The 13,256-nt window shown below is 40.0% G+C and overlaps 1 protein-coding gene across 2 annotated transcripts in view; it reads left to right on the top strand.

Annotated features, from left to right (window-relative positions):
* The window catches only part of Ube3d (ubiquitin protein ligase E3D), a 147,200-nt gene that overhangs the window by 29,418 nt on the left and 104,526 nt on the right, over nt 1–13,256 (top strand). For both annotated transcript variants that reach the window (XM_021207638.1, XM_029543479.1), the window contains exons 6-8: nt 1,065–1,134; nt 3,139–3,247; nt 5,406–5,569. In XM_021207638.1, the coding sequence (XP_021063297.1) occupies nt 1,065–1,134; nt 3,139–3,247; nt 5,406–5,569 (343 nt within the window). The remainder of the gene's footprint in view (nt 1–1,064; nt 1,135–3,138; nt 3,248–5,405; nt 5,570–13,256) is intronic.

Genomic DNA, 13,256 nt, shown 5'->3' with positions numbered 1-13,256 from the left:
CATGTTTCTAGATACATAGTAACATTTAATAATCATTGCATGTTTTTAATCAATGATATCTTTTTACCTTTTTCTGTATCTTATATCAAGCAATTGAAATGTTAAAAAAAATACTTTCTGATATTATTATAAATGGACAAATTATCTTTAAGAAAACACCATTTTTAATACTTCTGGTTTTAATTTGACCTGCTTAAATTTTCAATTACATGTGAAATGTTGTTGCCTTGGTAACAACTTTCTTCAGCTTTGAGATTATAATTTGTTTTTGCCGTGTCTACACTGGTATTATCATCTTGGTAGTTTGGCAAGTATTTTACATATTTTCTTTAAGATAAATTGGCCAGTCTGGTTATAATGTTAAACAATGCATATAATTTTGAGAATTTTGCTAGTAAACCTCTCAGCAATCTTTTTCTGTTCTGGAAGCAGTATGTGTGTAAACCTGTCCATTTCTAATAAGCACACGCCATGATACACCTACCATCTAAAAATATTTTGTTGAATGATAAAAAAAGATTTGTCCTACATTTCCTTTGTTTCTAACGAGATTAAACTTTTAAATGAATTTTTAAATAATCCAAGATGGTGGTATTTATATCAATGTTTAGCAGATGTCTAGTCTGCCGTTTAATTATTTTTATAAACAACAAAATAAACAGAAAGATTTGGTGAGGGCTATGTATGAACACAGTGAGATTCCAGGTAGATAATGACATCACTGTCACAGCTCTGTGCTTTGGGGTACCTAACTAACAAGTCTCCCTCAGTGCCTCTCTGGGTGAGATCCTGACTTCTCATGTGTAAAGGCTTATTGGTATAGACTCTGAACATTGTCCTGGTGACCAGGAGTTTGGAGCTCCCTTGTACAAAGATGAAGTACCATCAAACAAAGCAAAACAAAATAAAACAAAACTATTTTTGGAAAATACTGTCGAAATCAAGTTTGATCAGTATGCCGACTAGTCGGACAAAGTCGTTCCGAAGATCATAATTTAGTGCCAGTAAGTCTATGATATCAGAGTATTGAGAAGATTTTTAATTTTTTCTTTTTTTCTTTACAGAAACAACCAAATTTTACATGACAGAGGTAATTATCCGGCCATCCGAGGGAAGTTTTCCTAACATACCAAGGTACAAATAGCATATCAAGTTATTGTATAATTTGAGGACAGGCACAATTGAGCATGTAGCTCTTCATAACTCTGTTTGGAAATGGACTTTTCTTTTTGAAGTCTCTGTGAGTAAATATCAGATGAAATCAATCACATACATATACAACTTGAAGACCTATTTCTTGCTTATATGGTGCTATAGACAAATTCCTTATATAAATATAATTGCAGTAGGTTTTTTTCCCTGACCCTATGTTCCACATATCCAGGATCATTTAACTTGCCACCCTTCGGCTTTTGAATATTAGTTCTGGTTTTAATATTGACTTGGAAATAGAGATCAGGCACTTAATCTTTAAAAGTATCAGTGTTTTCTTTTACTCTATTTTTTAATAAACAGAAGTTACCTACAGTATATTGTACTGGTTAGTTTTTGCCAACTTGACACACACTGGAGTCACCTGGGAAAAAGAGGACTTGGTCTCTGTCAGATTAGCCTGTGGGCATGTCTACGGAACATTTTCTTGACCGATGATTGGTGTGGGAGGGCCCAGCTCAGAGTGGGTAATGCCAGCCCTTGGCAGTTGGTCATAAATGGCATAAAGAAGCAGGCTGAACATGCTGTGGGCAGCAAGCCAGTGAGCACCCTTTCTCCATCGCCTCTACTTGAGTTCCTGCCATGGCTTCCCTTGATAGCTGTGTTGGTTGGTTTTATGTCAGCTTGACACAAGCTGTAGTCATCCGAAATAATTGAGAAAGTGCCTCCCTAAGATTGGGCTGTAGGCTAGCCTGTAGGGCATTGTCTTAATTAGTGATTGATGGCGGAGGGCCTGGGCTATCGGGTGTGGGTGGTACCATCCCTGAGCTGGTGCTCCTGGGTTCTACAAGAAATCAGGCCAAGCAAACATTAAGCAGCACCCCTCCATGGCCTTTGCATCAGCTCCTAACTTACTTGATGATGAACTGTGCTATGAACGTGCTCACCAAATAAACCCTTTCCTCCCCTAGAGGCTTTGGTCGTGGTGTTTCATCACAGCGATAGAAACCCTCACCTGGTCAATGAGGGAATATAAACTGGAAGCTAAATAAGCCCTTTCCTCACTTACTGTGTTTTTGGTCATGGTGTTTATCACATCACCAGGAAGCAAATTAGTACACGTGTGCTATCGATATCCAAAAGTTATGACATCCTGAATATAGACTTGAATTTTATCCTCCTACATGTGATTGGATTTTATACCTTAGAAGTGCCACTTAAGGCAGCTTAAATGAAAACGATTGTCATTGATGCTGTCTTTGGGAGGAAATTTCTCACCTTAGTTATTTCCTGTCTACATCTATTCAGTGTGAATGAATGTTGAGTTGTCGGTGGGTTTTAATTCAACAGATAGGGTGTGTACCAGTGACATGTCTTGTTGCTGTAACAAAGATAACTAACACCCGTGACTTAGGAAGAGGTTACTTCAGCTCACAGCTCAAGAGCAGAGTGCTTTATGGCCGAGAAGTGATGGTGGCAGGACCTCGAGACAGCTGGTGATACTGTACATAGTTTAGGAAGCAGGGAGTGACAAGTGCTGGTGCTCAGCTTGCTTTGTCTTTCTTATTCAGTCCAGGACCCTGGAGCATAGAATGGTGCCATACAGAGTAAAGATGGGTCTTTTCATCTTAGCTATTCTAATACAGATAATCCCTCATAGACATGACCAGAAGTTTGTCTCCCAGGTGATTCTACATCTTGTCACATTGTTGGTAAATATTAACTATCACAGGGGAATAGTTATGTATGGGTTGGAAAATATATTAATGATAGCAGGGTGAATTTTAAGGAGACTGGTACAAACACAAATACATTCTAATATTCCAAAATGCACATTAGGGAAGACTTTAACTGAACAGATGGTGGTCAGAAAGGCCTGGCACGCAATGCTAATGCCCTGTAGGTGTCTGTGAGTCCTTCTGCCTTATCTTGTTGGTTAGGATCATGGGATTGTCACGTGGTGATGTTTGCTTTCTGTTGCAACAGGTCTCAGTTCATTCAGAGCATTATTGCCCAGTGCCTGGTGGAGCTCTCCTCTGCGAGAAGCACTTTCAGATTCACGATTCAAGGTCAGGATGGCAAAGTGTACATCTTGGTAAGGAAGCCTTTTTATCCGTTTTATGGCCTGTAATCCAGAGTCTCAGAAATCCTGCTAGTTCCCATCATTCTATTTTCTTACTTCGAAAGTCTGGAAATTAGATGACCATAGAACATTTTAATATCAGTTAACCCATGAATCAAGCTTACTTCATTTAGTACCACATAACTGGGTGCCCCTACATCCTAGGTTCTTCAGGGGTGCAGTCAGAAAGAAACTCCAATATTTGTTCTTTAGAAGCTCATACTAAAAGTGATTTTTATTTTTTTATTTTTTTACTCTTTGCTCTTGGGGATGGCTCTTTTGGAGGTGTCACATCTCTGTAGCATTTTCATGTCTCTTGGTATTTGTTACTTCTTGCATTAAAACGTTATGTAGCTCCTGCTTCAGACTGCCTCTGACAGCTTGGTGTTTGAGAAATAGTAGCAGGTTTGGAAGAAGATGCTGGCTTTGGTGCATCTATACTCTCCATGTCCTGCAGGCCCCAGAGTCATCCCACCTCTGTTTAGAATGATACTCTGCACAATTTTGCCCAGTTATTTGGAAATCCAAACCTTTTTCTGCATCTCTTTTCTTCAACTAGTTAATCCATACAGAGTGCTTTACTAGGTGTTCAGGGTTGAACCAGAAAGTCTTTAGGATATTCACAGAGTAATAGACAATGGATAGTGAAGTTGTAGTTTGAAATTATTGTTTGTTTCCTTTGTGTGGGCATGTGTGTGTGAGCACACATGTAGTTGGAGACCATGGGTCTATGTTTAGGTCTCCCTCAACTGCTCCCCACTTTTTTTTTTGAGATAGTCTCCCACCAAGCCTGAAGCTCAGCTAATTCTATTGAAGTTGCCAGTGAGCCCCAGGAATCCACCTGTCTCTGCCTCCTAGGGCAGAGCTTACAGCTACATGCTGCCAGCCCCAGATTTTCACATGGGCTCTGGGGATCAAACCTGGGTGCTCAGTTTTGCATATCAAACACTTTATGGCTTGAATCATGTTCCTAGCCTTAGTTTTCTTGTCCTGGGTGATTTTCTGGGTGAAAATCATTTTTCAGTTTTCTTACATTGAAGTTTTGTTTTTCTTACTTTGCTAGGATATATTTTTGAAATATGTTTAGACAATAAACATAGACAATAAGATGAACCTAAAGTGCTTTTCCCCTATCCTGTATACTTCCCAAGCCTCATTCTGTCACATTTTCCAAAGGCCATCATTGTAACAGTCTTATATAGATGTACATAAAACATGTATTTTCTGTCCATATACAACCATTTCTAAGAATTCTCACAGGTGTTTATTAGTGAAAAAAACAAAACAAAACAGTGTTACATGGTTAGTGTTTCAGTAAGAGTTTCAGGTAACAGTGAGGATTGTTTCTTGTTGGTATAAATGTAGGTTGAATTCTATTCTTTAATGACTACAATTCTACTGTATGGCTACTGAAGGCAGTGCTATAAGAAAATAATCATTGCATATGATATTTTTACTTCTTTAGAAGAGGACTTTATACCTTAATATGGTATTAGAATATGTATATTTTTAAGTTCAGATATCTACCCCCTACATAAAAGTTGTAATCACTTGTCTCTTCTGGTGGACATTCTTGGGGCCCACACAGTCCATTGATCAGGCCAGTTCACCCATTCCCAGATGCTAACTGTTGAGTGCCTATGGCTTCCAGTTCTCCCTTCTCAGAGACTTGACCCTGTGCAACAGGCTTTGCCTTGCCTTGCTCTGGAAGTTCTACTACTGTTAGCACTTTGCTCTGTCTGTTAAGTGTCCTGGAAACACATAAACTTACCTTCCTCCACATTAGTCACATAGATATTTTTATTGTTCTCTTTCTGTTTTTTGCCTGTCTTTGCTTACATTGTTTGACCCCTCACTGATGTCTGGGATCTCCAAATATTTCAGATTAATTATAGCATTTTATATAGATGCTTTTTTCCTAATCAGTTTTTTTGTTTTAAAAATTATATAGGTGCTCTCCCAAATACTATATAAAGTAAAATAAAAGTAAAATTTAAAAGCGTACTTTGCTTATACATTATCTACCTAATTATGTTTTTCTGTTGCTTCCTATATTTTTTTGAGGTGATGATACACAATATAGATGGAATAGCAATATTCTCCTCTGTGAACTTCTCTTCTCATCCTTTAGCTCTGGGTTTTGAACTCAGACAGTTTGGTGATCGAACCTCTGAGAAGTTCCAGTTGTAGCAAGAAGTTCCCACTGTTGGAAGGTTCCTTGGAAGCTGGCTCTGGCTCTGCCTGCAATGCCGTCAAAGTCCTCTACCAGCCCTGTATCAAAAGCAGGAATAAAGAGTAAGTTGCACTTTTGGTTTTCTGTTCCATGTTGCATTTCAGCTGCCATCACCATGTGGGCACCAGGAGTTCAATGGTAGTTAAATGCTACTTGACGCTGTTAGGAGTTGAATTGCTAAATAATATGCTTTGCGAGTAGATGGAATTATTATGGGTGATTCCCACCAATATGTAGAGAACCTGCTTTTCCTATAAATAATTAGCCTTTTTATTACAATCTCAGCTGTCAGTGCATATGGCTGTGGTGCTAAGTCAGGCTGCAACAACTGTGAGCTCTGCCTCAAGTTCTTTGCAGGTTCTCAGGATACAGCCATGAGTGATGAATCCGTGCCTTGCAACTGCCTCTGTAACATGAGGAAGCAGACAAGAAACAAAACAATATAAAACGTTAGAAGATTTTTATGACTTCTGTGTGTGTCTGAGCTTCTAGCTCACTTAAGGTTAAAGCAGCTTAGTGGAGAAGGTTTTACCGATCAGAATTCCAGGATGTAGCAGATAAAGGAGAGACAAGTGAGAATAAGTGAGGTATATGGCAGGTTGTAGGTCTGTCCTAGAAAGCAAGAAGGTTCTTTGTAGGAGGCCACGGCCTCTCCCCTTGGCTACCCGAAGCCGCACCATAAAAGATGGCACCTGTTGGCTATGGAGCTTGTGGTAAACAAGTCCATATCTGGTGGTGATATGTTCCCGCTCTTCTGGTTGGCTGAGGCCACGTGCCTGGTGAGGTGACATGGCCTGCCGCGATTGGAGTGGATATGAGAGTATAAAAGGGTTTGTAGCCCAGGGCTCGGAGGAGAAGATTGTTCAAGTTTCCTGAATAAACTGCTGTTAGAAGAACTGGTGGTTGCGTCTTCCTTGCTGGTCGAGAGAGGATTCAACAGTTCTTCAGTTAAGATGTAGGTAAATGGAAATGTGGAGAAAGTGAAGCGGAAGCCTACATCTGAGGATTGACAGTCCACAAAGCAGGAGGCATCAAGTATTCTAGTTGGACAGTTGGAAGTTTATCCTTGTTCTCGCTGATGAGCTTGATCAGATGTGGGCTAGGAACAGAAAGATCCCAGCTTTTTTTTTTTTTTTTTTTTCTTTCTGGGTAGTAAATAAGACCGTTTTTAGAATTTGTGCTATGTTTTAATTGTACAAGCAGCACAGATCATATATGATTCAAACGAACTGAAAGTTGAATATGTATAAACTATGAAAGTTATCTCCCCTCTCCATGAGTAAAAGCAATGTTGAATGTTCAGTCTCTGCTTGTATTCATCTTGCGTGGACATGACTTGGATGATATGCACATGTCTTTCACACTTAACATGAATAAAACCCTTTCATAGGACAGTCGTCCATGTCAGTGTATCGGATTGTATGAAAAAGATAAATAGTAAATGATGAAATCATTTTTTTCTCATGGGTGGATATTTGCATTCTTGCTTTTGTTGTTATAATTAATGTAGCACTCTACACTATTGTGTGGTTGTTTTCTGGTTATGTGTACTATAATAAGGAGGGTTTAAAGAGGTGCAGTTGTTGACTCAATATATTTGTCCAGTTAATAGTTTTTGATGGATAATCAAAGTCTTTTGTGGAATGGCACTGCAAACTTATATTCTGACCTTGAGTTTTCTGCCTTGCCCATTTCCCTAGTTTTATCAGTACTGACATTTAGATTTTTGCCCACATGACACTATCTAAACACTAAAGGCTCAATAGATCGTCCTCATGCCACAGTGCATGAGTGGAGATCAGAGGCAACCTATGGGAGTCAGTTCTCTTCCTCCATATGTCCTGGCGATTGAATTCAGGCTCTCCCACTCAGCAGCAAGTCAGCTTACTCACTGGGCTCTCTCACCAACCCTGAAAATGCATTAGGATAATCTCCATGGTTGTCTAGGATTGCATATTGGTGTACTGAATGGGAAATTGCACATAAAATTTTGTCATGCCATGCCTCCTCCAAAGGATATGATACCCTCCTTAAAGCTTCTGTTTTCAGTTTATGCTTTCGATGTTAGCTTTTTTTTTTTTTTTTTTTGAGAATGTAAGTTTGGTACCTCTCTTCATGGCTTTTCTCTTCCCAAATGTTTGAGGGTTTGATTAAAATCCATGTCTAAGATTGAGCCCTCTCGTAGCCAGGCTTACCTACCTGTCTGTCCTGCCTTCCTGGCTTGGGAAAGAGCTCAAAGCAGTCTTTATACAGTGAAACGGGGTATCCCTTTATCTGGTAATTGCAATTCTTCTACTGGTGACCATACATTGTTTGTACCATAGCCTGCCTGCCTTGTGGGTCAGAGAGAGAAAAGGAAGAAGGATAGGCCAGTTTCCGGTTTGATTTTATTTTCCTGTTTGTTGGTTTTGGTTTGTTGGTTTCTTTGCCTTAGACAGGGTCTCTCAAAACCAAGGCTGACTTGGAACTCGTGTTCTCGCCTATACCTCCTGAACGCTGAGTTTACAGCATGCACTACCACACCCAGCTCATTTTTCTTTTGATAAGTCTTGATTATTAAGAAATGGGTCCGTTACATAGATAAATTTTATATTCCTTACATGAAGCATCTTTAACCTGCCTTTATTGTGGAACCTTAGAAGAATGTAGTGAGCTTGCCCTGTTACTGTACTCATTCTTTGTTTTAAATCTTTGTGTGTGTGTGTGTGTGTGTGTGTGTGTGTGTGTGTGTCTGTGAGAGTGTGCCATTGGCACATGCACAGAAGTCAAGAGAATAGCCTTGGGTATCTAGTCTCACCATACTACCCCCTTCTTTGAGGCAGAGTCTCTGGTTGTCTTGCCACTCTGTATGCCAGACCAGCTGGTCATTGAGCGCCTCGCAATCTCTTAACCCTTCTCTCGTCTTGCAGTAGGAGCTCTGAAATTATAGATGCACACTATCATACCCAGTGTTTTCTAAATTTGGGGACCTGAAGTCAGGTCTGCACACTTGTGCAGAGGGACTTTACCAACCAAGTCACTCATTCTTTTTTGTTTTGTTTTGTTTTTTTGTTTTTTTTTTCTTTTTTATTTAAGTCACTCATTCTTAACAAGTGCTTGGGAAGCATGAAAAAAAAATCACTGACTATTTTCAGTTGAGTTTTGCTGTGTTTGGTTAGAAAGGAAAAAACTGCTTTCAGATGCTTGGGGGAGAGTTCATGTCTAATAAGTGACTTTGATTCATTACTTTATCTCTTGTATGATATGATTTTTTTATTGTGCCTTTCCCCTTTTTGACCGTATTTCCCTGAAGGCTCTGAGTCATCTATTTTTTGTCTTTTGAGGACATTAGTGCCTTTCTTTGCGGGGCATAACCGAGCAAACTGTAGACTCTCTGGCACATTCATGACACATGGGGTGGCACATTAGCTATTTTAGTCCCATTGGCTAGAGGATTTTTCTAGTGAAAGTGTGGCTGGCCAGATGGTAGTCTAAAAGAGGGAAACAGCAAATGTAACTATGGCTTTATTTCCTTGAGCTCTCATAAAAAGAAAGGGAAAACTGTCATGCAATATTTTTAGAATGTTCGTTCTTTCTAGCAACATCACGCTCACCATTTTGAAGAATTTTTTTTTTTTTTTTGTGCCTTCCCTTCTTGCTCCTACCAGCATTTACATAGGTGGGTGAGCACGGGTTTTTTTTTTTTTTTTTTTTTTTTTTTTGATTGTTAATTTATTTAGTTTTGTTCCTACTAGCCCATGTTTTATACTGGCAGAATAATGTATTTTGTGCTTTACACTCTTTAGCTTACATATTAGAGCTTAGATCCTATGTAATATTTAACTTTGGACATAACCTCTGTCGTTTGATTCTACCATTTTGTCAAACCACCCACAGCTTCATAGTCACTCGTCTGGGGTTAATTTTGCGCACAGTGGATATTTGGCAATGTCTGGAGACAGGCTTGGTTTTTACAACTTGAAGGAGTGTGCCATTTATTAAATTGTTAAGGAGTTCTCTTAGATACCCTGGAATATTGGGGAGTACCACCTATAACAAAGAATTTTCTGGTCCCAAATATTAATATGCCAAAGATGAGACCCTGCTTAGAAATGTCTCTTGAGATCAGGCTAATTCTACCATCTCCTTTCATAGCCCGAAGTTTTCTTGAACCAAAATCTTTGTAATATCACAGGCTAACTTTGTTAAACAGAGTAAATGGTAAAAAATAACCAAATTTTCATTGTTATTATAATTCTCCTTTCCTGTAAGGGAAATGATCTTTATAGTAACATGTCCGGAAATATGATTGCAGGGACGCTTGGTTGTTCTGGCTTTGAGCATCCTCTGTATTGTTTCCCAGAGAAGTACAAGCAGTTTGTTTTTATTTGCTTACCTGTTGATTTTCTTTGTTTCTCTCCTTTTGGTTTAGTTGTTTTATGTGTTTTGGGGGGGGTGGGGTAGTGGAGGGGAGGGGGGTTAGGAGAAGTTACTTTAATACTAGCCAACCTAAAGAATATGAGGAGAGAGCTCATTGCAACTTTTATGAGCATTATCTGATGGTAGTGATTGCCCAAGTCTCCCTGCTGCTCCTGTGATAAAACCATGACCAAAAGGCAACCTGGGGGAAGAAGGGGTTTATTTCAGCTTACAAGTAGTAATCCCTCATCCAGGGAAGCTGAAGATAGGAACCTAGAGGCAGGTACCGAAGCAGAGACCTTGGAAGAACACCGCTTGCTGGCTTGCTCCCCAAGGCTTGCTCAGCATGCTTTCTTACACAATCCAAGACCTAGGCTGGTACCGCCCACAGTGAGCTGGTCCCTTCCACATCAATCATTAATCAATAAAATGCCCCCGTAGGCTTGCCCACAGGTCAATCTGGTTGGGGCATTTTTGCAATTGACGTAATACCTTCCTAGTTTGTGTTGAGTTGACAAACCCTTGCCAACGTAGGAACCCTGAGCATCAGGTCAAATGCTTTGGTCATTTGTATGCCATCATCAGAAAAGCATGTGTTCAACTCCCTGTTCTAGTTCTTCACTGGTTGTTGTTGAGTTGAAGCTGTCTGTGCTTTGTGTGTTCTGGCTTAGTCTATTCTCGGGTTTATGACTTTTAATTTCTCTCCCATTCTTTAGCAACCTATTTATTCTGTTAATTATGCCTTTTGATGTACAAAAAGTTTAAATTTGGCAAAGCAAGTCCTGTTTATCGATTTTGCCTTCATGTTAATACCTATGTGGGAGTGTCCTGTGAACAAAGTCACTCAACTGTGTTTCTTTTTCTTTCTGTACCCTGAGATGGTGAAGACCAGCAACATTCCTTCAAATACTTTGGAGATATGCTGGCTGGTTTGGGCTCAGTTTAGAGGAATATACTTTTTTGACTGATAAGAAAGATAGAGCAAACAGTGTTAATTTATGGCAATTTTATATCCATCAGAAAACTCCAAAACCTACTATTCAATAATTATATATCCCCGTAAGCCATTTATGTGAGCTGATTTGAATGCTGTGTGAATATGATGGTGTGGATGCCTGGGGTCCTAAAGAGAGCTATATCTAACCATCTCCAGGAAGTGTCCATTTCCACTCTCATGTAGAAACTACAAGAACATTACTAGGAGACATTGACCTTGTAGAGCAGAGCAAACTCAAGCATTGGGCGTGACCGCCTACCTCATAATTTCACATAGGAGGAAACTGGGGACCAGAAATAAGTTCAGCTTGTCACTGACAGCCAAGATTAGGGCTCCAAACTGAGACTTCTTCCTTGCACTACATCTTCTCTCACTATGGAATTTAGAAGATGTGAAAATGGGCTATAAATGTATATTTCATTTGAGAAAAGCTCCTCTAGTCTTAGAAGGTTGATGTTAGCACTCTTTGCTCCCCAAATGTGCCACATGTCATCCTCTATCCAGTACACATTTGTGTATTCTAACATGTTACACTAGTAGCAGCAACTTCTGGGTTAAATGTTCATATTTGGTGTTTCAGATCAGAACTTAGTGATAACAAAGACAGATTTTTTTTTTGTGGGTTTATTTTGTTTGTTTGTTTGCTTTTTTGAGATCCAGTTTCTTTAATTCTTAGAACAGAAACCATCAGATGCAAATTAATTAGGAAATGAATTAGGAAATTCCCTCCTCGGGCTGTGTGTGTGTATAATAGCCTAAACTACAGCTTATTTCATTTGGAATTCCTACATGATCCAGAAATAATTTGAAATCACTAAGGAACAGACCAGGAATAAGACCATGGCATATAAGAGAAGTGGGCCGTACCTCTAGTGATTCTCACTTTCTTATGAAAGGTAGGCTGTGGGTAAGGAAGGAAGAGCTGTGTGTGAGCTCTCCCACCACCAAGGACAAATGCAGACAGCAGAGCATTGGGCTCATTGGTCTTTGTGATGGTTTGTATATGCTTGGCCCAGGGAGTGGCCTGGGCCATCTCCTATTTGGAGATGTGGCCTTGTTGGAGTAGGTGTGTTATTGTGGGCGTGGGCTTTAAGATCCTACTTCTAGCTGCCTGGAAGTCAGTATTCTGCTAGCAGCCTTCAGATGAAGGTATAGAACTCTCAGCTTTTCCTGCACCATGCCTGCCTGCATGCCGTCATGCTCCTGCCTTGATAATGGACTGAACCTCTGAGCCTGTAAGCCAGCCCCAATTAAATGTTGTCGTTATAAGAGTTGCCCTGGTCATGGTGTCTGTTCACAGCAGTAGAACCTTAACTAAGACAGGCTTAAGTTTCATTATCTCATTCCAGGGTAGTTTGTTACTAACAAATGTTAGGAGTTGAACTGGGATTGCTGCTCCTAATCACTTACTGAAACTTAGCTGGGGCTTAGCTTTTAATTAGATGTCTGCAGTTCCCCAATTATTATTTTAGAAAACACCACTGATTGTTGATGGAAAGCTATCTCTTTTGGAAATATATTAAATTCCAGTCCCTTAGTGGAGTTTTAGCAGTCACTCAAATGTTTGCTTCCAGTTAAACTGTCTTCATTTTCCATGAGTTTTGAAATCCTGTTTGGTAAAGAAATGAGTTTCCCATATGTGTTGTAATGGCTGTAAAGAAAAGGGTGAGAATACATTGGGCCTGCCCAATTTTGATTTGTCATGAAAACTAGCTAGAATGTTCCTGGCTGGTGATTAATTCATCTTGGACATTAGGGTTGAATATCTGAGCTGTGGCTTCTGCTGCCCATAGCATTTGCGGATTATGTTTTCATCGTGCTACTGCAAGAGCCCTCCAAGTGCCAGCAGCTCTGTTGAAGCCCCAGTAAGGTGGACAGTTTGTTGTTAGCGTTCCTCTTATTAGTCCTGGTTGATGGTGTAATGTTCCTTCTGGGAGCAAGTGCCCCTTTTAGGGACCACAATGGTGTTTCAGGTGTAAAGCCTCTATGTGTATCACTGTGTTTGGGGGACATGTTCTACATAGCGCCCGCCAGATCCTGATCGGTTGGAAAAATATTGTCTCCCCAGCTAGGAGCCAGCCAGTCATCTCTAATTCCTCATACAACCTTCTAGAAAAATAATGCCAAAGTTGTAGGAACAGACCCACTCGTGTCCCCACTGCTTTCCCTCTGTGTGGGTAACCATAGTAAATAGGTTGTGTGCTCTCCTGACAGCTGAATGTACCAATGCGTGGGCCAGGAGGGTAGTTCCTTATCTGTTACTGTTTCTTTATTAACATACAGGGTGTATGGGCCATAATATTCTCTCTCTCTCTCTCTCTCTCTCTCTCTCTCTCTCTCTCTCTCTCTCTCTC

The sequence above is a fragment of the Mus pahari genome, chromosome 10 (assembly GCF_900095145.1).
Source record: "Mus pahari chromosome 10, PAHARI_EIJ_v1.1, whole genome shotgun sequence".
In the NCBI taxonomy this organism is placed as follows: domain Eukaryota; kingdom Metazoa; phylum Chordata; class Mammalia; order Rodentia; family Muridae; genus Mus; species Mus pahari.
The sequence above is the reverse complement of the archived record's forward strand: the minus strand, read 5'-3'. Positions and strand labels throughout refer to the sequence as shown.